This window comes from Bacillus rossius, chromosome 3 (genome assembly GCF_032445375.1).
Source record: "Bacillus rossius redtenbacheri isolate Brsri chromosome 3, Brsri_v3, whole genome shotgun sequence".
In the NCBI taxonomy this organism is placed as follows: Eukaryota; Metazoa; Arthropoda; class Insecta; order Phasmatodea; family Bacillidae; genus Bacillus; species Bacillus rossius.
This window is the reverse complement of record NC_086332.1, coordinates 43,941,679-43,965,226: the sequence shown is the minus strand read 5'-3', so window position 1 is coordinate 43,965,226 and position 23,548 is coordinate 43,941,679. Positions and strand designations below refer to the sequence as shown.

General features: G+C 33.6%; 1 protein-coding gene across 7 annotated transcripts in view; it reads right to left on the bottom strand.

Moving 5' to 3' along the window:
• LOC134530599 (tudor domain-containing 6-like) overlaps positions 1–23,548 on the bottom strand; it is a 229,928-nt gene that overhangs the window by 38,750 nt on the left and 167,630 nt on the right. For all 7 annotated transcript variants that reach the window (XM_063365580.1, XM_063365575.1, XM_063365578.1 and 4 more), the window contains 8 exons: positions 23,198–23,287; positions 18,418–18,519; positions 17,834–17,971; positions 11,646–11,812; positions 11,246–11,372; positions 8,770–8,859; positions 4,785–4,859; positions 2,330–2,394 (listed from right to left, as the gene is read on the bottom strand). In XM_063365580.1, coding sequence (XP_063221650.1) covers positions 2,330–2,394; positions 4,785–4,859; positions 8,770–8,859; positions 11,246–11,372; positions 11,646–11,812; positions 17,834–17,971; positions 18,418–18,519; positions 23,198–23,287 — 854 coding nt within the window. The remainder of the gene's footprint in view (positions 1–2,329; positions 2,395–4,784; positions 4,860–8,769; positions 8,860–11,245; positions 11,373–11,645; positions 11,813–17,833; positions 17,972–18,417; positions 18,520–23,197; positions 23,288–23,548) is intronic.

The following is a 23,548-nucleotide window of genomic DNA, read 5'->3' as shown; positions in this document are numbered from 1 at the left end:
GTGTTATTGTTTTTATTTCTATAAAAGCTGTTTTGATGTACTTACTCCACCAAAACAGTGGTAAAATGTATACACTGCATTTTTACAATAAAAAAATCTGTAATAAATTGGTCTAAAACAGATAAATTCAGAATAAAAATAAATTGGTGAGCATTTGTGTTTTAAAAGAGATTCACTAAGAGATATATAATAAAACAAATTTTCTGATCCATGCACTTTGGTAAAATTTTTTGTCCAGAATAAAAAATTCCTTGATTTCAAACATTGAAAAAGATTACTTTTTTATTTAAGAAATACTTAGTTCTGAATATAACATGAATTTCAGTGCTATATAATGGATTAACTTAAATTTCGGTGTTATGTGGTGTTTTGACATGCTTTTCGGTGTTATTTCCGTTTTATCGCAATTCACCATATAATCTTGTACCTAACTATACATCATGCCCTTACTTCCCCAACATTCCAGAAACATGTGGTGTCACAAGAGTATCGTCCTCGCTAATAACCCTGTGTTCGGGATGACCATCACACCTTTAAATAAATAAATAAGCACCAATGTAAACAATCCTTCATTTTATGATGAATTTTAGGGAAGTAAACCATAACAAAATTGCACTTCACTTGCCTGTCGAAAATTGCACTTCATGAGAAATAAAAATATAAAAAAATTTATCTTATTTTTTAAAAATTCTAATATAATTTTAAATGAAATGAAAATTTTTGACTACAGAATAGAATGGTTATCTAACCTACATTTAAACGCGAGTTTCAAAGGACATGAAGAAAAATTTTTTTTTTCAAGGAATAACTTTTAATGGTATAAATATAGTTCTCCAATGTTAAACTATACAAAATGTATTCAACAAACTTGAAAAGATAGTAGGCATTTTAAATTCAAACTGTGTGTATAAATGGTCATACCTTAAGTGCCACTATTAGAGCAATAATGTTTATAAAAAAAGTTACAAATTCAGCTAGAGAAGAGAAAATACAAAATCACACTAAATTTGAAAACTTATTTCACAGGTGCAAAAATGATTGCTCATTGTATCAGTAAACATAACAAATATATGCTGTAAAGTAATCCATGATAAATAATGTTAACCAAATCTCAACTGTTTATGGTTAACATTTAAGCACTTGATCCCATTTCAAGTGAAAATCTTTTTGGCAGCTTTAATATTCCTCCTTCACCTTCAAATAATCTCCCATTTTTTTTCCAAATATTCTCTCACTGCAATGCATTAGTTTAATATATATATTTTAAATTGAAGTTTTTGTGTTACTTCACATTTCAAGCAATTTGAAAACTATGATTTTAGATTAATAATTTTTATTATAGAAATGTTTTAGAAAAAGATAATTCTTCTCAAATAGAAAATGGGACAGTAGCCAAATAATGAACTACCAGTTCAAAATGTCAAATCTTTATTATAAAACATAAAAAATTCTTACATTAATGAATATACAGTATACATCATGAAGATTCAACAAATAAAATGTGTAGTATTAACAACAGAAACTACTGGTCACATTCCACAGTTCTGTGAAGTTTACTTGTTTTATGACTGATACACATACTAAAAATTTTGCCAATTAGTTTCAGAGCTAAGTATTTATTTCTTTGGTGATATGAAATTTTCCCAATGTTTCATCATTTCTATTCAGAACCTATTTCAGAAAATAATTTTTCCATCAAAACAACTTAAACTCTGTGCTTGTACAATTTTATGAACTACAAACCAATGTACAAAAGTGATGTAGCTGTTCAGCAGTCAAAAATTTTCATTTCATGTAAACCTTCATAAAACTTGGAAAATGAATAGAAACTATTTCTAAAGTGTTTTAAAATCTTAGATTATAACAAGAAATCTAACAAGGACAAATGCTGTTATTTATTTTTTACCTGTTCTTACTTTCAACATGTCAAAGACACAGCAGTCATCAATTAAATAACAGTCATCAATACAACTGAAGGGACCAAAAACAAACATTTATCATTGAAAAATTTTCACAGCTTACGTAAATTTGCAAACTGCTGTACTTAATACAGAGAAAAAAAAATCAAAAACATTATTCAAAAAATGAAACTGTAAAATTAAAAGAAAAAAAACCCCTTCGTTCTACATAGATACTTTAGTTTCAAGCCTAAAAATAGCTCATGAGGAAAACAAATTAAGGGATTTAGTTCACATGTGATGGTACACAAACTGCAACCATGATACACCATGGCAACAGCGATGTGTCTTGTACTATTATCCTGCCTGTACTTGAAGGCGGGCTACAGTTGCTACCGAGCTACAATATCTACTTGGGAGTGAACACTTGCTCAGGGTTGCTGCTGCCTGGATCTTGCTTCTTCCCGAGAGGAGTTTCTACTGTGCTGGCAACTTCCTGTAGACAAAACAAATTTTACACAAATATAAACACTGGGTACACCAAATCAAATTAACACTACCCAATCCCTCACTTAGCACGACTAAATGCATTCCTAAAAATGTTCATGTTATTCGAAAACATGTATTCTGAAGCACTAGTCTCCATAAAAAGAAAGGCTAATTTACTTGATGTGTTCTATAATGTGTAGGAAATATTCCTTACGTAATATAAATGAGTAGAATAACACTCAACGATAAATGTCACACAATTTTCTTTATAAGCTCACCATCAAATACTTTGTATAACAAATACGACACCGTGTAAATGCAGATACGTCAGTCGACTGCCTAACTTGCCCGCCCGGGCATGACCAACTCAAGTCGCATACCTTTCCACGAACTTTCCAAACCATTCTTTACTGACGGTGAAACCGATACCTATTTACATTTTAATTTTTCAAAAATTAAGTGCTTGTTCGCCTATCATCGCTTGGTTCACACTAAACCTGTCAGGCCCGTGATTATTTTTTTCATCGAATCATTCATTTAAAAACCATTTCCATGTGAATCATCAGTTCATTTCTGTTTCAGTATCTAATGTCCAATATATTCCCGCTAGTACAACCAACAGCATCAGACTTATATAAATGTTTGATGAGTCATTTTGTATGATTGTGTGCACAGTTGACTCGCTTAGAGCTAGTGATCAACACAAGTGTGGCCTTCAAGACATTCTGCACGCCGTAATACTTCTAATTTTGTCTCAAATACGTGAACATGATGCATTATGCTCTCACATGGAAGCCATGATTCCGCTATGCTTCCAACTGCAAGTGCTTGCGCACATAGAGTTACCAGCAGACAAATGGGCAGATGAGCGTGCGAGTTCTCTGCTACTGGCTAGACTGAAGTTATCACGGCCCAGTCTGTGACCAGGTAATAACGGTACGGTACGGTTCGGTGTCATATGCGCAGATGGTCTTTTACACTCAATAGCTGCAACTGAACTTGACATAGCTGATGCTTATACAGTAGAGCACCCCTCAACCGTAATTCCGACAAACGGAACTCCCGATATCCGGAACTATTTTCCAAAAAAAATTAAAACATTACAAAACATCTCCAAAACATTTCCTCACTGGAACGAGGTTTTTTTGCTTTTTGCCTGACTGTACATGTCTTGTAGGCGCACGCACGTCTGTCAGAGAGCTAATTATAGCCAGTCTTTCCCACGCATTGCGTAAATACACCGCTGGTTTTCGCGTCGGACGTGAATTACTAGAAAGATGTTTATGCTATTAGTAGTTTTATTGTTTCACTATGTCAAGTAAACGGAAAATTCCGGCCGGCCCGAGAATGTACACCGACTCCCATTACACACGCTGACACACGTGATAGCCAGTAACATTTACTTCCAACGTGTGATGCTTTCAGTTTGTAGACAATAATTTAGTGTACAAATATGTATTATGTACATATTTATACGTTAATATATGGTTAAACAGTCTACATTTACCTGTATTTCTCTATCTCTGTGTTTTTAAACGAGATGCTTGAAGTGTTATTCTTGTGTATGTGAAATGTAAACTGTGCGTGGCAGTGACTATACACTCTCCAGGAAGAATCACTAGCACGTCAACACAGAAGTAACACAACACTGCAGCTGTAGTCCTACCTCCCCCAAACCCTCTTCACCGTCCTCTTAGCTCACGCACGCACCCACCCACAGAGATAAGAAACACGTGCCTGCCAGCTTGCTTGAATGAAGGTCTTTCAACTGGCCCGGAGGCCGGCCCTACCGCAACTCCCCTTACCCGGAATTTTCCCATAACCGGAATAGACCTCTCCCGAATGATTCCGGTTGAGGGGTGCTCTACTGTACTACAGCCGATAGCATTGTCAGACCTGTGCGCACATATCTTCTCCCCTCGTATAGCTAACTGTATGCCACGGCACATCTGTTGTTTATCGAGTTGAAACGGACTTCGTGGCATCATGCCAGACTTTTTGCCTGTGGCAATTTCGTGCAAACTGAAATTTAAGACATGCTATTCAAGACTGCTGCTGTAGAATTAACATAGCGCTAAATGAATTCGCGTAATTTGAAGACGGGGTGAAGCAATGAAACTGAGCAGATACGTAATGCAATGGTGAGGGAAACAGGAGTACCCCAATAAAACCCACCAGCTAACTGCAACATCCACCACAGTTCCCACCTGCAAAAAACACAGTGTTGGACTCCAACGGGAAACAAACCAGACCTAAAAAACTTTGGTTTAAAGCTCAATGAAGACAGTACTTTAGCGATATGTCACTTCTACATTAAAAACCAAATACTGAAATGACAATTTAACCATGACTTATCATAACCCTAAGTAAAATATACTGTATCAACACAAAAAATACCTTATGGACATTTTCTTCCAGCCCCTCTCCATAGTCCACACCCTCCACACGCACAACTGTAATGTTCTCAGTAGTCTGTGAACAAATAAAAAATACATAAATATACATACCTATGTTATAATTCCCTTTGGCTTGACTTACAGGTGCAGGTAGATGAATATTTTATTTTTATTATTTTTTTATTATAAATTTGTAACATGCCCAGTCACTGACTTTTTCGGTGGGCACGACATAATACAGGCAAAATACAAGGTTCTCACTACAAATATTTAGACACATAACCCTGTCCGTACCAACAGCAGGAAAAACATCCGTAATTAGCCAACATATGAGGGTATGTAAGCAGTGAAGACAACAAAAACAAAAAAATATCGAAACACTAAATACCGAAAAACACATATGCATTTTGTTTTGATCATTCTGGACACTTCTAGAAACAATGTACAAAGATCTCATACAATTTATAGAATATTCTTGACAAGAATGAAAAGGCCATAACCTTGACACTGCTCAGTTCACGTAGGTAGGTAGGTTCTTTGCTACGTTGCTTGTGAAAACTCCTCTAAGGTAAGCATTCAAGCATTAACACAATCTATTTTCCCTTTGCACAATTGGCTTGTTATATGTATATATATAAAAAAAAATTCAGTCAAAAAGATTTGGTAATATGTATTGTCACTGTCTAAAATTTTTCAATGCTGCCAAATTTTAATTTGATGTATTCCATGGTTCAGACACTGTGTGGGTGCCTCAATAGTGCTGTGGCGCAACCTGGTAATGGGAGCATGGCGGTGAGCACGGATACACGCCTTTCCGATGTCAGGTGATGGCTCAGCTGCACATCTGGTGTGATCACCTGCTGACATTTCCAGGACACTCTGGGACACAACTAGGGTGCACTGCCCCGCGTGTGCTGGCGAAGTGTGACCCACTCAGCTAGCTTGGGCCATTAAAACATTCTGGACGTGTTTTTACACGAGTGATTGCATTTGTTCAAGGCTTACTCAGTGGAAAGGTCCCTGAAGGAACTAACTAGTTTGCCTTGTCAAGTTGTTCTCATTACGTAAATCTGTGTTAGGTTCAATAAGGCGGACGAGGTCTTAATGAGTTCGCAGATGCAGGAGTTCAGTAACGATATTGTAAAATTAAAAGTTTGTGTTGTTTAGGGTCACTAGGGCCGATCGGCCCATAGTATTGAGTTTTCGTTAAAGTAATTAGGTATGTAGAATTTCAAGTCGTGGAGTTGGCTCCCTAAGGCGGAACGGTCCGTGTTAACGAGTTCGCTAAAAGATATTGTCGTGCTGTTGAAGATTGACGAGTTGAAAATGTACACGTTATTCACTATTTCAAGATAGCTGAGTTTAAATTAAAGTAGGTAAGACTTGTTCGGCATGAAAAGGTGGAAGTCATAGGGAGAACATCTGGAAATAAAAGTTGCTGGTCACCATGTAACAAGTAAGTCTTAAGCCTCTCTCTAAGAGGTGTAACTTCTTGTTGTTTTAAAATTATGCAAAGGAAAGCGTAATCATGTATTAAAAAAATAAATATCTTTAAACTCTCTAAATTTTTTTCTGTAAAGATTTATGAAGGTCTTTTTGAAATGGTCCCCTAATTTTGAATGTTATTCCTGTAATGTACAGTCTGATTTGTAAGATTCAGAATTTGGTTTAAAATGGATTTTTATTTTTACAAACCAGTGTTCAATTATTTTTAAATCTTTGAAACTAAATACCCTGTAATGGATGTGGAAATTGGAAAATTAAGTACCTGGTCAGGCAGTCTTTAATCACGTCAAAGAATTAGTAGTTTTATCTTGCGCTTGAGTATTTATAAGTCACCTAAATAAATTATGATGGTACCCAAGTTAAGTGAGTGCTCTAGAGCAGGCCTGCCGTTTTTACGGATTTTATCCGTTTTCACGGATATTTGAAGCTTAAAACGGACTAACGGATAAACGGCGACATTCACGGATATTTACGACGCTTCACTGATATTTTCATATTTGAATTTCGTTCGTGTAAATATTTACATTCAAATACCTATTTGAAGTTGTCAAACCATACAAGCATTCAACAGTAAAGCAAACACTCACATTAGGTGTAGCGCCATGGAACTTCCAATCGTATAACCACAAACCAAAAACATATACTCCCAGATATCGTTTCATGAAGTACAGTATCTATGGTTTCAGGGGAAATGTTTTTTGTTTGTTGAGTTAAACGCTAAGAAGTGTCATGGCGTCAGTAAACACTGTTATTTTTTGCCGTTACAATGTTTTAGGTGCGGCATTTGTTTACAAACGTTTTACGTGATTTAAGTAGTAGTTTTGGTCATAGCTGATTGTGATGGATAAAAAACGAAAGGCTTCGCCGGACAGGTCACTTTATAAACAGCATTATCGTAAAGAATGGGAGCAAGAATTGAAATGGTTGAGGCGTGGCAAAACGGAATTTTCCGCCGTTTGTTCGACTTGCAACTCGGAACTGAACGTGACAAAGGGCGGCTTGAAGACGCAAGTTCATGCGAAAAACCAACGAGCTGCTGATCAGAGTTGTTCTTTGACGAGTTTTGTAACCAAACCAAACAAAATAATTGATGCGGAACTGTTATGGCTTATGGGCGAACTTCGTTTGTGAAAAAAATTTATCTGTGAAACTCAGTGATAATTTCACGAAACTTGTCCCACAAATGTTTCCAGATAGTGAAATCGCAAGAAACTTTCATTGTTCTCCCACTAAAACTAGCCAGATAATTATTCAATCTTTGGGTACATCAGCTGCAGATTATGTTACCTATGCAATGAAGACACAATTTTTCACACTGATGATTGATGAATCAACTGACAGTCACTAGGCAGGTTGTAGTGTTAGCAAAGTTCTTTCCATCTGAGATTGTTGAAACTCATCTGTACAAAGTGTTGGCTTTGAGTGGTGCTGCAACTGGAGAAAATCTGCTGTGGAAAGGGTTTTCAGCAATCTCAAGATAGTTAAAACTGTTCACAGATCATCAATGATCACCATGTTAAATGCGCTGTTGCATTGCAGAATGAGAACATCTGCAGGTCTGGCTTTCAAGCCCTCTGACGAGATGCGGAAAAGAGCACAGAACATGAAAAAGTAGTTAGTTAATGATGTGAATGGCATAAAGTGTCACAGTATGAAATTATGGGAAAACATGTTTTCCACTGCTTTGTAAACTTGCAAAGGCAATGCTTATTCTTCCACATAGCAATGCAGGGGTGGAAAGGATATTTAGTAAGCTCAACCTCATTAAGACAGCGCACAGGTCATGTCTTGAATCGCCAATGCTAAATGCTTTGTTGCATATATCTTCTAGGAAGAATATGGCAGAATTCCAGTCAACAGAAGAATTGAGGAATAGGGCAAAATATCTGAAAAAGTGATACTTAAATACTGCCAGTGGTGAAGTGTAGAATACGCGCGCGCGCGCGTGTGTGTGTGTGTGTGTGTGTGTGTGTGTGTGTGTGTGTGTGTGTGTGTGTGTGTGTGCGTGTGTGTGTGTAAATACTTGTATAAAGTGTTAAAAATTGAATTGTTTTGATTTAAGTATAGTTACGAACATTATGATCGAGTAATTTTCATAAAAATATTTTTTTGTATTTTTTAATGTACAGGATTTTACAGGATATTTTATATTCAAAACAAGGATATTACAGGATATTTCACATTTCAATCAAGGATATTGTTTTCAAAGTGGTGGCAGCCCTGTCTAGAGTTATGGTCTTATGGCTAAACTTAACATTTTTCCCAAGCTATCAATGGAGCTGTATTTCTCCCTTTCTGATTAGTTAAAAGTTGTGTCCTGATCTTAACAAATAATCAGACTTCCAAATGGAGGGATTATTAATTTAATATCTATTTGTAAATACCTATCATTATTCTGTCAGTTTTGAAATATTACTCTGAAATTTACAGCTAAAAATATTTCCAACCACCAAATAGCATACCTCTAAATTATAACATACCTTCAGAACAGGCCTTATAGAGATTACAGAATCTACTGGCAGATTGCTGAACTTGGCCGGAGTTCCATCAGCTAATTGTATCCTCAGTGCCTAGGGAAAAAAGTAATTATATCAGGTATTACGTACTAGTGGATTAATAACTTGCATAGTCTATTACTATGTACAAGTAGCTATGTAACACAGTAAAATATTAAAAATTTATAAAATGCTATTTTAATAGTAAATAATAAATTTTGGCCTGTACTAGGCCAGTGCAAAGCTTCGACTGAGTGATTCAAATAGAAGCTATTTTTAATATTCAATTTGATTCCACAGTAAATATGCTATTAATTTAATTTAAGTTTCAAATGTGATGCAAAGCTTCACAACTGATGTGAAGCTTTGCATTTGTTATGAAGCTTTAAAACACAGGATACCTAAGAATTGCTGCTTCTCAGTTATAACCCAAATTTTTTAATTTTGAAATTTTGCTTTTTAATTTGTTTGGCAGGTATTATCAGCTACTTTAATACGAGGAAACCCATTTACATGATAATTTTTACATTTTCCAGCAATTTTCATAGTTTTTTGAAGGTCCATTTGACATTTAAATCACTGTATAAATTCCTAAAGTATACATCATAGAATATACATTTTATGTTTCTAAACATTTGAGAGTAGCACCAATTTAGGATATATGCACATTAGGCCTGTGCTAATATCAATTTTTTATTGTTAGAATTGAATACTAATACAAATATCAAATTATTCTCGAATAATAATATTAAAAGAAAAAGTAACTGTGCAGAGTAGTGGCTTCTGGAAAATAGATAAATAATACTAAAGTGAAAGGTTGGTTAGGTTAAGTCAGCTACAATTTCTACAGGTAAAATTATGTTAAAATATATAAATTTTGAAAGGAAAATAGAAATAATGTTTTTCATGGTAATCAAAATAGAATATGCCAAAAAAAAAAGGAAAAAACATTTGCAAAGTGAAAATGTAAGGAAATTGCAGTATGAGTAAAGAAACTTCAAGAGGGTGAGGTTAAAAAGAATGTACAGTGAGCAGTTCTAATCTATATGATGTAGGCCTAAAAAAAATTTAAAACTTGTTTGTTTTCATTTTTTCACTATGTGAAAATAAATGTTTATATTAACATATGGATTATATTTTTTGGCTTGTTTTAAAAATTAAAGTGTTGGATCACAGTAGCTGCTTAGAATGTTCCTCTCTTTTTCTGTGTTTGGTAAAAGAGGCTGGCATGCCATGTTTCTACCCTCTGATCTGGAAACTGTCAAACCAACACCTGTCCAGTGTTCTGATACACATATTTAGCCTTATCAGTATGCTGTCAGTTCTAGTTTATTTTTAACGACCTGCCGGACTCTCTTCTCCATAAAATACTTTTACTGGGTGTTAGTAATGGTTCCGAATTACTGACCAGCTGTAGCAAAAAAAAAAACATTACGAATATCCTGTGGAAATTTTTTCCACCACCCTAAGAGAAAATGTTTTGTGATCCCGAATTTTTTTCCAGACTTTCGAGATCCTGCACAGCCGTATACGTAACCGATTGATATTCGTTTTGATATGCAAAACTCAGAATGTTCACACAAGCATAATATACATGGTAAGACATAGATTTTTAACTCAGCAAGGAAAATTCAAAAACCAATTACTAGGATATAAATTTCTTTCTTTTAGAGTAACAATAGCTAGTATCAAATGTATGGAGCCAACATAATAATGTGATACTCGTTACAAGTGTTTAATTAGGTATTTTTAATATTTTAGTATTTATTTTAATAATGGACTAGCTTTTTGTTAATTACAAATGTTAATACCAATTTTACAACAGATTATATGATATTTTTTAGTAATTAATGTGACATTTGAAAATGTCTTAAGTATTGTGATTTTTGAAATGGGCAAAATCTTTGTTTTCACATATTTCTTATGGTATGAAAATAATTATTTTTTGTTATATTTTAATTATGTGAATAAAGCAGGTTGCTTAAAAAAAATGAAAAGGTGGCATTCCATTCTGCTTTTAAGACTGTACAAAATTAATTTAATGCTTGGTTATTTTATCTTTTCTATTGATTGGTGTCAACCGTAAAGCCCATTGGTTGGTTCTATCATCATTACAAATCTTAATTTTTTTTTTACTTCATTCCAGTATTTTATAAAAGTGTCATAAAACAGTGCAGAGAAAAAAATATTCGCAATTCGGTTTGATTTGATATTAGCTACGCACTAAAAAGCCTAATACTCACACTTGAGGTTTAGAATAAATTTCCAACATTGATTTTTTAAATAACAAATCAATAAAAGTTGTTCAAACTTTTTTTTGTTATTTGACTACTATAAAACACTAATTAAAACTGTTAAGTGTTAAATGATAAAAAAAAAAATCAGCTTATGCTAAAGTATTAAAACTAACTAGAACAACTTTTAAACTGAATCAAATATATATTTAACACAAAATTATTACCAATGGAGTAAAGTTTTTAACCGATGATGGCAATTCAAGAATGTCACTGGTACAAATTTCCGTATTTCCAAAATCAATGAAATGTACTTCTAATTCAGGTGCTATCTTTGTTATTCTAGCTCGGTACCTGCAAAATACAAAAAAAATTACAACCATTAGTCATATTTCAAACAAACTTATAGAAATACAGAACCACAGTCCTCAGAAGTCTGTATATGAAAATAGATGCTTTTATGTGTATCTGATTAAAAAAAATACAAAAAAAAATATGTCTCATAGCAATGCATGCTGGGCAGTAGCTAGTCGTCAACAAAAATGTAAAATTGCTAATTATTTAAAATTAAATCTGCAACTTTTTTTAAAATTCTATAAAAAGCATCAAATATGAAAAGAAACATACCAGAAACACTGGAATTGGGCCGCACATAACTTGCCAACTTCAGGCGTGGTTTTAATGCCCTTGGAAGCATGCTCGTTTACTTCCACCATGACTACTTGCAACTCCTTATCCATACCAGCTCGCTGCACCCAGTAGTCATTACCGCCCAAAGTCATGGATATCTGCACCTGAAACCAACAAAAATGCACACTACTAAGGGCCTCACCTACCTCGGCACACACACACACAGCATCCAGAGGTTTAGAAGAAACCACACAACTTTAAAACTGCTCTAGATAATATCACAGTGGTGTCTGTTTACGAAAAGCATTTAAGAATTTGCTGAGGGCAAATGAGAAGTTTAGTTTACGTATTTCTTTTTTAAACTGTATTTTTAGAGGAATGAAAAATGCTTAACGTGTGTTTTTAGAGCAACTTTTAGACATGAAATGGCCCGTACAGATGAGATAACACCCATGATATTACACTAATAAACATCTGTTGACTATATTTGTAACAGAAAAACAAATCCAAGGGAGATAAAGAGATAAACTTTTTAGAAGATCCCATCAATTTCGCAGTGACTGAACTTCTGCGTCTTTTGCACTTGCTTCAGAACGAGCCAAATCTAACACTCGAGCCTTCTTCAACTGCAATGTCTTGATCTCCTCTTCAACTCTCCTTTTTCTGCCTTCTTCTTGTCTGTAGCTTCCTTTCCTTTTTGTTTTGTTTGTAGGGCTTCCTGACGGCTACAACTAGCATTTCTTACATACTGTAACATGGACTTGGTGATTTCAACATGCTCTACACCTCCAGAACGTTGTCTTTGTGCAATCAGTGTTTCTTCCTGCAAGTTTTCAGTCAGCAGATTAGAATTCACTGAAAATCCTCTTTCCAATGATGCATTTCCATGGAAAAGTACCAAAATCATCCTTACAAACTTTAGAAGGCCTGTTTTGGCAGCTACTGTATGTAATGTGCCTTAAGAATAAGCATCCACAAGTGATGAAGGCGCCCGTCTTCTCGAGAAAAAGACGAGAACAGTGCTTCAGAATCTTGCGAGGAACATACCAACTGATATGATCACTCAATGTTATCAGCTTCTTGTCCTGATAGCCACCTGTTTCAAAGACAACATTCTAAACTGTACTTCACACGCTGTTTCCTTACACCCGAATTTAAAGCCACAGACATAAGCAGGAAATTCCCTTGGTAAGTTTGTACTTCAGGGGACTTTTGTCTTGATGTTTTTTTTTTTACCATAACCTTTGGAAAAGTCCTAACATCATCATTTTTCAGTAACAGGACAGACTTTTCTGGTACTGGCGTACTGCATAACACAACTTGATATTGTTAGCAGTCAATAGATTTTCCTGGTTATCTACATCCAATCGAGATACATTGCCATTCACCCTAAAGCTCTTCAATACCTCTGGTTTCACAAACTTTCCTGCCAAACCTAATAAAATGTCTACCAGTGAATCATAGAGAAAAGGTGCCATGGGTGCTTCACTTTAGAACATTGTAAGAAACAATTCCAGCTCTGATGCCAAAGAGTGGAAGAATGTCAATTTTATTTCTAGAAGATTATCTTCAAGAGCACTTTTCACTACATTGAAAGAGACAGATGAAATAGAAACTTCACTAACAAATTTCTTTAGGTGGGGTAACGTTTTCATGGCACGCTCAGCAACTGCAGTATTTTCTAACCATCTGATTGCACAAAATTTCTTGGGAAAAAGCTCTGATCCAGTTATTCTAATGTATTCTGCCCTCCTTGCAGGTACATGCTTAAACAAAAAGTAACTGTGCCTCAAAAAACTTACAACATCCCATTGTGTAGCAGAAATTCCAGTTTTGAAAGCAGCATGGACCGTATGAAGCCCACAGCTACCAATTTCTAGCAATGATGGCGAATCCTCACCAAAAGTGTCTGTGATACGTATTTTCAAAGCTAAAAAAAATGCCCAATTTACGTTGGGGGTATCCATAGATACTTAAAATTAAATGCACCTGTCGGTATAATCCGAACGTGGGAAACACATGCTGCAGCACGTCACGTCAGCATGATAACAGACTAGCTTGAACCAATTTGTATCACGTGATTTCATGCCTCTTCCGAATCCGATGGCAAATAAAAGAAAATGGAGGTGGGAACCAGCTTGAACCAGTTTGTATCACGTGATTTGATACCACTTCCGAATCCGATGGTAAATAAAAGAAAATGGAGGTGGGAACTGTTCGTTATTTGCCATTCAAAAATAAAAATGGGAGTGGAAACACTTGATGCTACGTCAATGCAAGCTGATCAATAAACAAAAAACGTATTGCCAACTACAACCTACCAAACCAAGATTCCCTGATTTTTCCAGGGTTGGTAGACACCCTGATATACATACATATACACACATACGTATGTGTGTATGTATGTGTATATATATATACACACACATATATATTATATATATATACATACACACACACATGTACATATATATCTATATATATACACACACAATGTCAACATTACACAAGGACACATTAAATAATATTTTAATAATCAACTAATCACAATATTTATCTACGTCCTCTTCTCATTAGTTAACACATTTAAACAAACCCCTCAAATTTTTTTTGTTCCTAAAAAGGTATTCAAGAGAGCCGAAATTTTTTTCTTTTTCTTTTTTAACGTCTATCGAAATCCCTTTTCAATTGAGCATTAGTAAACATATAAGTCACATCAGGAGCTGGTTTTAAAAATTAAAGAATTTTCAACTTCAAATATCCTCCTACACTAAGTTTTAAAGCGCAACTTTTCTAACACACAATCAAATGTCCTGTCTACAGTCATCTCCCTTTCTCCTACTACTGCCCTCATTTTACCACTCCATAATCCACCCCCTAAATTCCCCTCCCACTGCTTGGATGGCTCAAGGAAGCAAAGCCAGCCATCAGTTACATTGCAGTGTGTAACCCGCATGGTCTAGACTTGCTGAGGGACGAGTTTACATTTTTCACTATTTTTCAACAATCTGTTCTATGTTTGTAGATAGTAGCAAGATTTTTTTCCGTGATAAGTTGTTAAAAATCAATGTTTTACAACTCACCAGCCAGTAACAGATTTATTCATACTGCACACAAATTTATTGTTGGCGCAAGGGAAGATCAGCGCTGGTCTGGCTCCCCAGTCCGGCCGCAAGGCTTCGGGTACAATCGGAATACACGAAGGTAGCCTGAGCTCCAAGTTTCAGCATAAGAAGCAGACAACAGACAATGGACTGTGGCATTTAAGGGGCCCGCCTACCTGGTCACACACACGGTGTGCAGAGCTTCAGGAAAAACAGCGCGATTTCAAAACTACTCAAGATATCCGAGTGGGGTATGTTTACGAAAAGCATTTAAGAGTTCGCTGAGGCCCGAAAAGTACTTTTAATTTTGGATCATGTTTTTAAACTGTATTTCTAGAAGAGTTAAAATGGCTAAAACACATGTTTTCCGAGTAATTTTTAGGTGTAAAACAAGTGGTACAGATTCTTGAAAGCACTTAAGGGACTTGCATTACACCTTTATCTTCATATCCCCGTAATATAAAAATACGGTCACCGCACAAACTTCATAGTTATCAATTGACGACAAGAAGACTGCGCACCAGTTCAGAGCCTTGAGCTTAGAGGCTATAGCGTGCTAGAAATACCATCGAGCGTCGCGCTTATCATCCCGCCTCACTAACACACATACACCCCTGACGAGGCGGGCCCCTTAAGAGCCGAGTGAAGGAAAAATGTTCAAAAATTTTGTGTTTGAAAACTAGTTTTCTACTGAAATAATGCATTCAAACAGATTCAGTCAAATTAAGAGCCTATACATTGTGTGTAGTTCCTGGTTCCTTAAATGGTGTAAAAAAATGTGTTTCACCTACTGAATTATGCACTTATCTGAATACGTTCTACTAGTTAATATGCAGCACTTAAATACGATAGTAGACAATGTATTCAAATGTACTGGACAGTATTACGTAAAAATAGAAAGGGATCTTTACACTTAGATTTTCACAAGTGATATCATCATGATCATCAGATCATCATCCTGATCATCATAATCATAATTATCATCTACAGATGTACACGAGCCATTTTTGGGACCTTTAAAAAACTGTAGATGAAACTATCAAAATAATCAGTTTTTAAAACATTTTACTGTAAAAAAGTAGTTGTTAGTTAGAATCATAGTTTAAATAAATAAAGCACGTTTCAAAATAACACTAAAATTTTTAAAAAATGCTCATCTTATGTTTATCTTTCTTAAGTCTGTCTTATATTTACTTCACTTAAGCTCTATTATAAAGTGCAGAAAAATTAAAAGTCCAAAACAAAATTCAAAACAAAAAAATTACCCTGAAAAGTAGATGAAATTGAAGTGAAAATTATAGAAAAGACAGCAACAAATATGAAGCAGAAACAATTTTTGAATTCCAAAGACACCATTCTGAAAAACTGTAAAAATGAGAAAATAAAAACAAATAAATAAAAAAAAATTATTGGGGAGCTAGATGTTTCACAGATCTTTTCCTACCATTACAGTTTGCTGAAAGATGCTCTACTAGTCTAGTGCCTGAAGAGATAAGTGCTGATGGACAGTATATTCATTCCACAACTATAACAGTGCCAGACATTTTTGTCAGTTTGTCGACAAGCTTTATGAATAGAGAAAACAAGTAGCTATTTACAAGTGTTTGTGTGCACAGTGCCATGCTCCAGAATTTCAACAATGACAATTTTCAAATTTCCACTTTTTTTTTCTACCTGAACGAGCCTGGCTGTTATGATATTAAACAGGGTAACTACCAAACCTGTGAAGATTAATAATCAGAGTTTTCCAGGTTTGGAAAAAGAAATCCCTGACCACCGATATTATTTAGTCACCATTTATCACACTACTGTCGATATCAATGAAGTAAATGTGCGTGGTCAAAGTGCTGATATACCTATATACTTACGGTCAAAAAGAAATGGAGGAAAACTTTTTATGATACTTAAGATACAGTTTGGGAGGGGCGAGAAAGGATGTTTTTGTAAATGGAATCAGTAAACATCAAAAAAGGTCTCTGCTATAGCTAACTTTTGATTAGCCTAGTCATTAAAAATATTCCCTGACTAATTAAGGAATATCCCAATTTTTCACTGTTGCTGAAAATCCAGAAATTTCCAAGTTTTTCCTGTAGCTAGCCAACCTATTAAACTTTTGGTGCCCAACACTAGCTTAAAATTACAATTTTAGATTTACTGTGCACAACTTTGGAATACGTTGAGAGTAGCGGCCTGGATTTCAACTCTTTTGGATATAAAATTTATGCTGTAACTTTTGGTATATCGTATCATGGAAACACACATATTTTTTTGAAATGTTAACATTTTATTAATAAAAAAGTCTCATTGACTCAAGAGTACGACTTATAATGAGTGCATCACAGCAAAATGAGTCAAGGTGTGTTAATTTGACAAAAAAAATTGGTTAAATAATGAACAAGACAGAAAATCTGGAGATAAATTTGCACCTTCATGTAAGACACAAGGCAACTCTGTCTTAGGCACAGAAGCAGTGTAACCTCGATTATCCACAAGTAGCCCAAAAAAATTGGGTACATTTTATGAGGGTTATGAATGTGTAAATACTGTAAATGCATTTTTTTTAAAAAAGTGATTTAGTTTTGCTCACTATCAAATAAGAATCTAGGCCTTGATTGCTGTAATTGACAGAGAAGAGATTATTTTATACTCACTGTGCCCTATCAGAAATATTGTGTGTGTTAAATAATTTTACAAAAACAAAAGACTAGGAGGTTAGTTTTTACTTTCTAGAACAACATGGTGAGTCATTTGAAGGATAAAAGGAAGTCACTTTTGAAAACCTTAACTGCGATATTCTGGTTTGTGACACAAAAAATTGTATAGTATATTTGGGTCATTCTTAAATCAAAGTAATAAATATATTTAGGTATACTATAAAACTATACTTTACTTTCATATCATTCACAAGGATTTAGTTCTATACATAATGCTAAAAAAATGTTCTCGGACACATTCCAATAATTTAGATTACAAAAAACAGTGTCAAAGCATATAAAAAACGGAACAAAAGCATATAAAAAACCATATCAAGGTATTAACACAAAATTGTTAAAGCACTAAATATTTTTCCAACCAACTTACATCATAGAACTTAGAAGGAAAATTTAATTTATTCACGTCTTCACTAGCAGCTGGATTTGCAGTTGGTCTACAATCTGTGGACTTTGTACTTGGCTTTGAAGGATTACTTGCCATATTTTCTTGCGGTGAAGAAGATACCTGAAACAAAAATGTTGTAAATAATGCCCAGTTAAATACTCTAAAATTAAAAATATTAAATAGTTAATTCCTACTCTGTAGGAAATCCCTGACCAAACTGTAAATCCTTATTATTTGAGAAAAACCCGTTCTATGGATAACCCTCCTCCTGTGGGGAAATACCCTTTCTGGGGTTAAGTCCCAGTCAATGTGCAGATTTACTGGACTTCAGTTCCTTGATGTTATAACTTTTCTGGTTCAAGAAGTGTGGCAGAAAGCAGGATATTGTATAACTTTCATTTGAACATGGTGAGAAACAAAATAACTATTGTAATCAAAAACACCAGGTTTAAACAACAACAAAGTTATTTGATTTTATAAAAATCCTGTATTTTTCCAACACCTATTCAAGCAGCCTCCAATCAAACAGACACCGTAATGTAATGTTGCAAAACTCTCACACTTACCTGATTACTTGGAACAGACTTGATAAGGGCAGACTGAGACATAGGTAAGATGTCAGCGTACTTCACACCTTCCACTTGCACCCTCTTTACTCCATTGTCATCCTGAAAAATGAGCTGATGTTGGAAACACCTCCCCTTGTACAACCAAAAATTTTTTTTCATGTAACATGCACAAAGTTAAAACTCCATTTTTAAAATAAAATAATTAAAAAAAACATTACTTCTACTCATATAACAGACCCAAATAATTAAAAAAATATATAAAATTATATTTATATGCTATTAATGGTAATTTTCAGTTAAAATGATTTTTCTTAAGCAACTACTACATGCATACTGTATAGCACATATAAAACATTTCACTAACATAAAATAATAGGATAATCTAAATACAATATTTGAAATGTTGCTCAACAATGTGCATTTTTGTCTTCTGCTGGTCGAAAGCAGAAATCTCTTTGCTATTTTGTCTTAATATTATACACCAACATGCCTCTATTTGGTAAAATATTAACAGTTTGTTAATATAGGTTTCATTGTGAACTACTTAATTTCTGTCTGGAGTAGCAAGACCGGCCATTAGAAAATCATTTTTTTATTAAAATTTATAATTATCATTGTGTATATCTATACTTTTGGAATATTATTTCATTTAAAACTAGTCTTAATTTTTTTATCATAAAAAAGTCTCACAATTCATTAAAACCTATTCCTCTGCTTGATAGTAAAACCCAATTGCATTTGGTTATTTTCCAGTACTTACAATTGCACACATATAAAAATACATACGTTTGTTATAACATTTATGTTTTTGTGCAAAAAAAATACTAAGAAATTGTTTCTTTACAATCTACATTTGCATGCAACATAAGGCACATCTGAGATAGTGTTTACATATATAGTGTCTGCATAGTTTCTGCATAATGTGCGGTAAATGTTGAGTTCCATGTTTGTTCCACCATAGTGCTACTTGCAATACACCAACTGCAAAGATTTGCTAATTAAGTTCCAAAAAAAAATGGCGGAAACAATGCAGTATTGAAAAGACATGAGAAAATGACTATAAAAAAACTGTTTTCTCTTCTGCATACCTATGTAATTTTTACCACACTTTTATTAGCTTGATCTGTATATATGTATGAATGTACTATGTAATAGAATCCTTTCATTCAATTTTTACTCACTTGTTGATTTTTGCATAAATAAAAACCTTTGACAATACAATATTTTAATAACTTAAGACCTTAAGGGTAAAAAAAAAAAACAACACTAATTTTGAGCTATGAGTAATAACCATGCTTTTTGTGTATCCTTGAGGTCAGGGCATGGTGCATTGGGATTGACTGTGTCCCTAGAGGGGAGAGAGGAGAGGAATGATATTCTTTTTTGATTTATAATGTTTCAGAGGTCAGTTTATGGTGTAAAATGTGCCCGGGGTTTGACTTTCACCCCTCGGAGGGAGGAGGGGTTAATAATCCTAATTATGGAAAATTTAAAAAAGGTATTCTTTTTTGATTTGGAGTGTTTCCGATCCAATAGGTCGGGTTATAGTAGAAAATGTTTCGGGGGAAGGGTTTAAGCCCCAAGATCTTTAACGCTCCTGTAACATGTCTTGGAGCCTGATTTTAGGTAAACCCCATGCTCATTTAATGTGTATGTAATATAAAGAACAACCCTGCCGTGTTTAGTATGTAGTCATATACTTGAAAGACGGTCAAAAGCTTTCATTTATCCTAGAATTCACATATTTAAATCATTCTTTCTTTTAATTAGTTTTTGAAAACCATAAATTTTTTTTTACTTAATTTCATAGTAATTTTTAACTGGCAAGCTTAAACCATTGTCTTAATTTTAGGGCTGTGCGAATCCTCCATTTTCAGTTCCATTCGATTCTGAGTCGAATCCCTACCAACTTTTTGAAATTCGATTGCAATTTCGAATCTTTTCTTTCATTTTTAAGTTTTACTATCATAATAATTTGCATTAAGTTTATATACTCATATTACTGAAGGATAAATAGTTTCACAAACAAGAGTTGACAATATTATTTTATTACATACAATTTCCAGTTGGCAATTGTAGAAACAATAATTAACTTGAATGTAAGAACTTCTTTAAATGTTATTTGTTACTTTCATATACAACATTCACAGATTTATATAGGCTACACTGCTACAGTTTACATACAAAATAAAACACTTTGACATAAGATTTATGGTAGGCTGTATATACATACATTGAAACAAATGATTTTACAAAAATAAGAATTATGAGACCTACATGTTAAAGCTACTTATTCCTTTCACAAAAAGCTAAAAAATATAGGCTTTTTTTTAGAGGTCTGCGAGCCTAAGAATATTACTTTGAGCCGAGCTCGAGCGAGCCTACTTGAAAGTTCTCAAGCTTCGAGCGAGCTCGAGCTCGAGCTTTTGTGGTACAGTTACACTTTTGGGAAATTATTTTTACCTTAAACTTAGTATAATATTTGAAAAAAGTATTAAAATGAAGTGGGCTTATTAATTTTGGGTAACTATTTACAGAGAGCATTTACATTTTGCACTGCTAGGGAAAAAAAATTTTTTGCCATTGAATCTTACCTGTTTCCATTGGTTCATTAGTAACTGATATCATCCAACTAACATAAGTACAGTTTACAAGTATATGTTTGTGTAAATTTAACATATCTTCGGAATAATTTCATCCTTGTCAATTTTTCTGGAGTCCTTACTGAGCTTCAACAAACTTAGCACCAAAAATCATGTTTGAAAAGTACATTCACATTGTTTCAACATTTCCACTTTTCAGCACCAAAATTCTGAGAGAGATTGTCATAGAGTATTAAATTCTGTTCTTTAATCTATCATGCAGAAAAATAATTTGTTCTGCACGTTCAGGAGTTAAATTAGCTCTACGATTAGAGATGGTGTTTCCAGCAGAAGAGAAGCATCTCTCGCTGGTAACCTGTGTGGCTGGAATGCTTTAGTAAAATTGCTTAACCTCAAAATTAGTGTCAAATATCTGTCACTTGTCATTAAAGTTTAATCAATTGAAAGTAATAAAAATAGAAGCATTTTACTTAATTCAATTTACACTTGCAAAAAAAAAAACACACACACACAATAAACCTACATGGAAATTATAAAGTCTTTTTCAATATCCTGTAGTCTGAAATATGTTTACTCATGTCATCAAATGTAGAGCTGTACTGAAGAAGCCGATTTTGCCAATATTTAGTTGAATCAGCATTTCCGCCGACTTCCGATACGCTTGTTAATTTTCGGCAATATTACTGAAATACGAAAGAGACTGTCATAACCTAAAAATCCGAGAGTACCCTTTTCACTTTTTGTAGTAGTACTGCATTCTTTCAGATCGCATTATATCTTAGCAACATGTGCCAACCGTACATATCAAAATTTAACATCCTTTTTTTTCAATAATGTTCTTTAATTTTAATATGTCATAAATAAGTACATTACCATCACGGTAAATACACATTCGGTTGTTACGGTAACTATAGTGCAAATGTGGTAGCTATCATGCTTCTGTAGTAATTATGGTATCTACAAAGAATGTTTAGTTCTTTTTATGGTAATTATCTAAAGATAACTATTGGGTTTGTACTGTAGTTATGGTACATCATCCATATTTCTTCGTAGTTGTTGTTCATGTCTTTTCTTCATATTTACATACACCATTACTATTTTTTAGACAGGAACTTTCAGAAAATTTTTAAATGGGACTTTATATCACTCATTTAATGGCGTAAATGATGAGACCCCGGACAATTTAAACGCTTTATACGGAAAAACCTACCATGTGGGACCTCGTAAGCGAGTTTTACTGTATTTTTTTTCCGTAAATAGTAAAACACTGTTACAATGCTGTCCGGCCCCATAACATGCTGCTGTTGAAGCTCAAAATATATATATATTTTTTGGACTAAGCATTTTGAATCCATTAAAATTAATCGAGGCGAGTTTTTTTATTTAATTTTGAGATTAATAAGAATAAAAAACTTAAAAAAACCTGATTTTATCAATGAATAAAATTAAAAAATTAAATTTAAATTAAATTTTTTGTCCAACGACTAAATAATCCACCACAACTCTGTATAACTAAAAGCATGGGGTGCTTGATATCATTTGTCTTAAATTTTCTATCAGTAATAAATATGCAAATTGTTATACATTTTCTATCACTAATTTTAAGGTATAGTCAATACAAAAATCTTATGATATAGTCATTTCGAAAATATTAGAATATAATCATTACAAAAATGACTATGAACTTAAAAACAATAATGAACTTAAGAATAGTAATGGGGTGCTGGATATTATTTGTCTTAAATTCTCTATCACTAATTTTAGGATATAGTCATTATGAAAATGAAAGAGACCACCCAATGCTTTTAGTTATACAGAGTTGTGGTGCATTATCTGGTTGATGGACATACAATTAATTTTTTTTTGATCTACAATAAAAGCAGGTTTTCTAGTTTTTATTTAATTACAAGTTTATTTTACAGTTAAATGAAAAACTTTTGTTTAGCATTTTGACAACTTGTTTAAATTTTCTTTAAATTTAATATTTTAAAAATAAAGACAATTGTAAATGGTTTTCACACAGGATGCTTGTTTAACTGGCAAATAAAATAATTTTTGTATTTATACATAATACCCAAAAATATTTATAAAAAATTATAAACAAAAAAAGTAGCATTTGACCAGTTATTGCAGGATAACACTAAAACTGCTTGCTAATGAAATAATTTACATACCTGTCCAACAATCTTAATGCTCAGCACCGAATCAGGAAGCATGTCATGGTATTCTGGTGGTGTTCCATCAGCTAACTTTACTCTGAAAGCCTAAAACATAAGTGCAAAATAATATGAATTATTTCATTTCCGAAGGGGGGAATAATGAATCTATTCATCTCAAGCTTTTTGATTGTTGTATAATGTACACATAAATTTGTAAGAATTTTGCTATTTACTTAAAATTTTTACAAAAAATTTTTACCATTAGTTTTGATAGTTTCAACTAAGAAAAAACAATTAACAAGAAAAACTATTTTATTTAACTGTCATGTTAGAACATATTTATTTAAAATCAAAAACTAGAGCAAT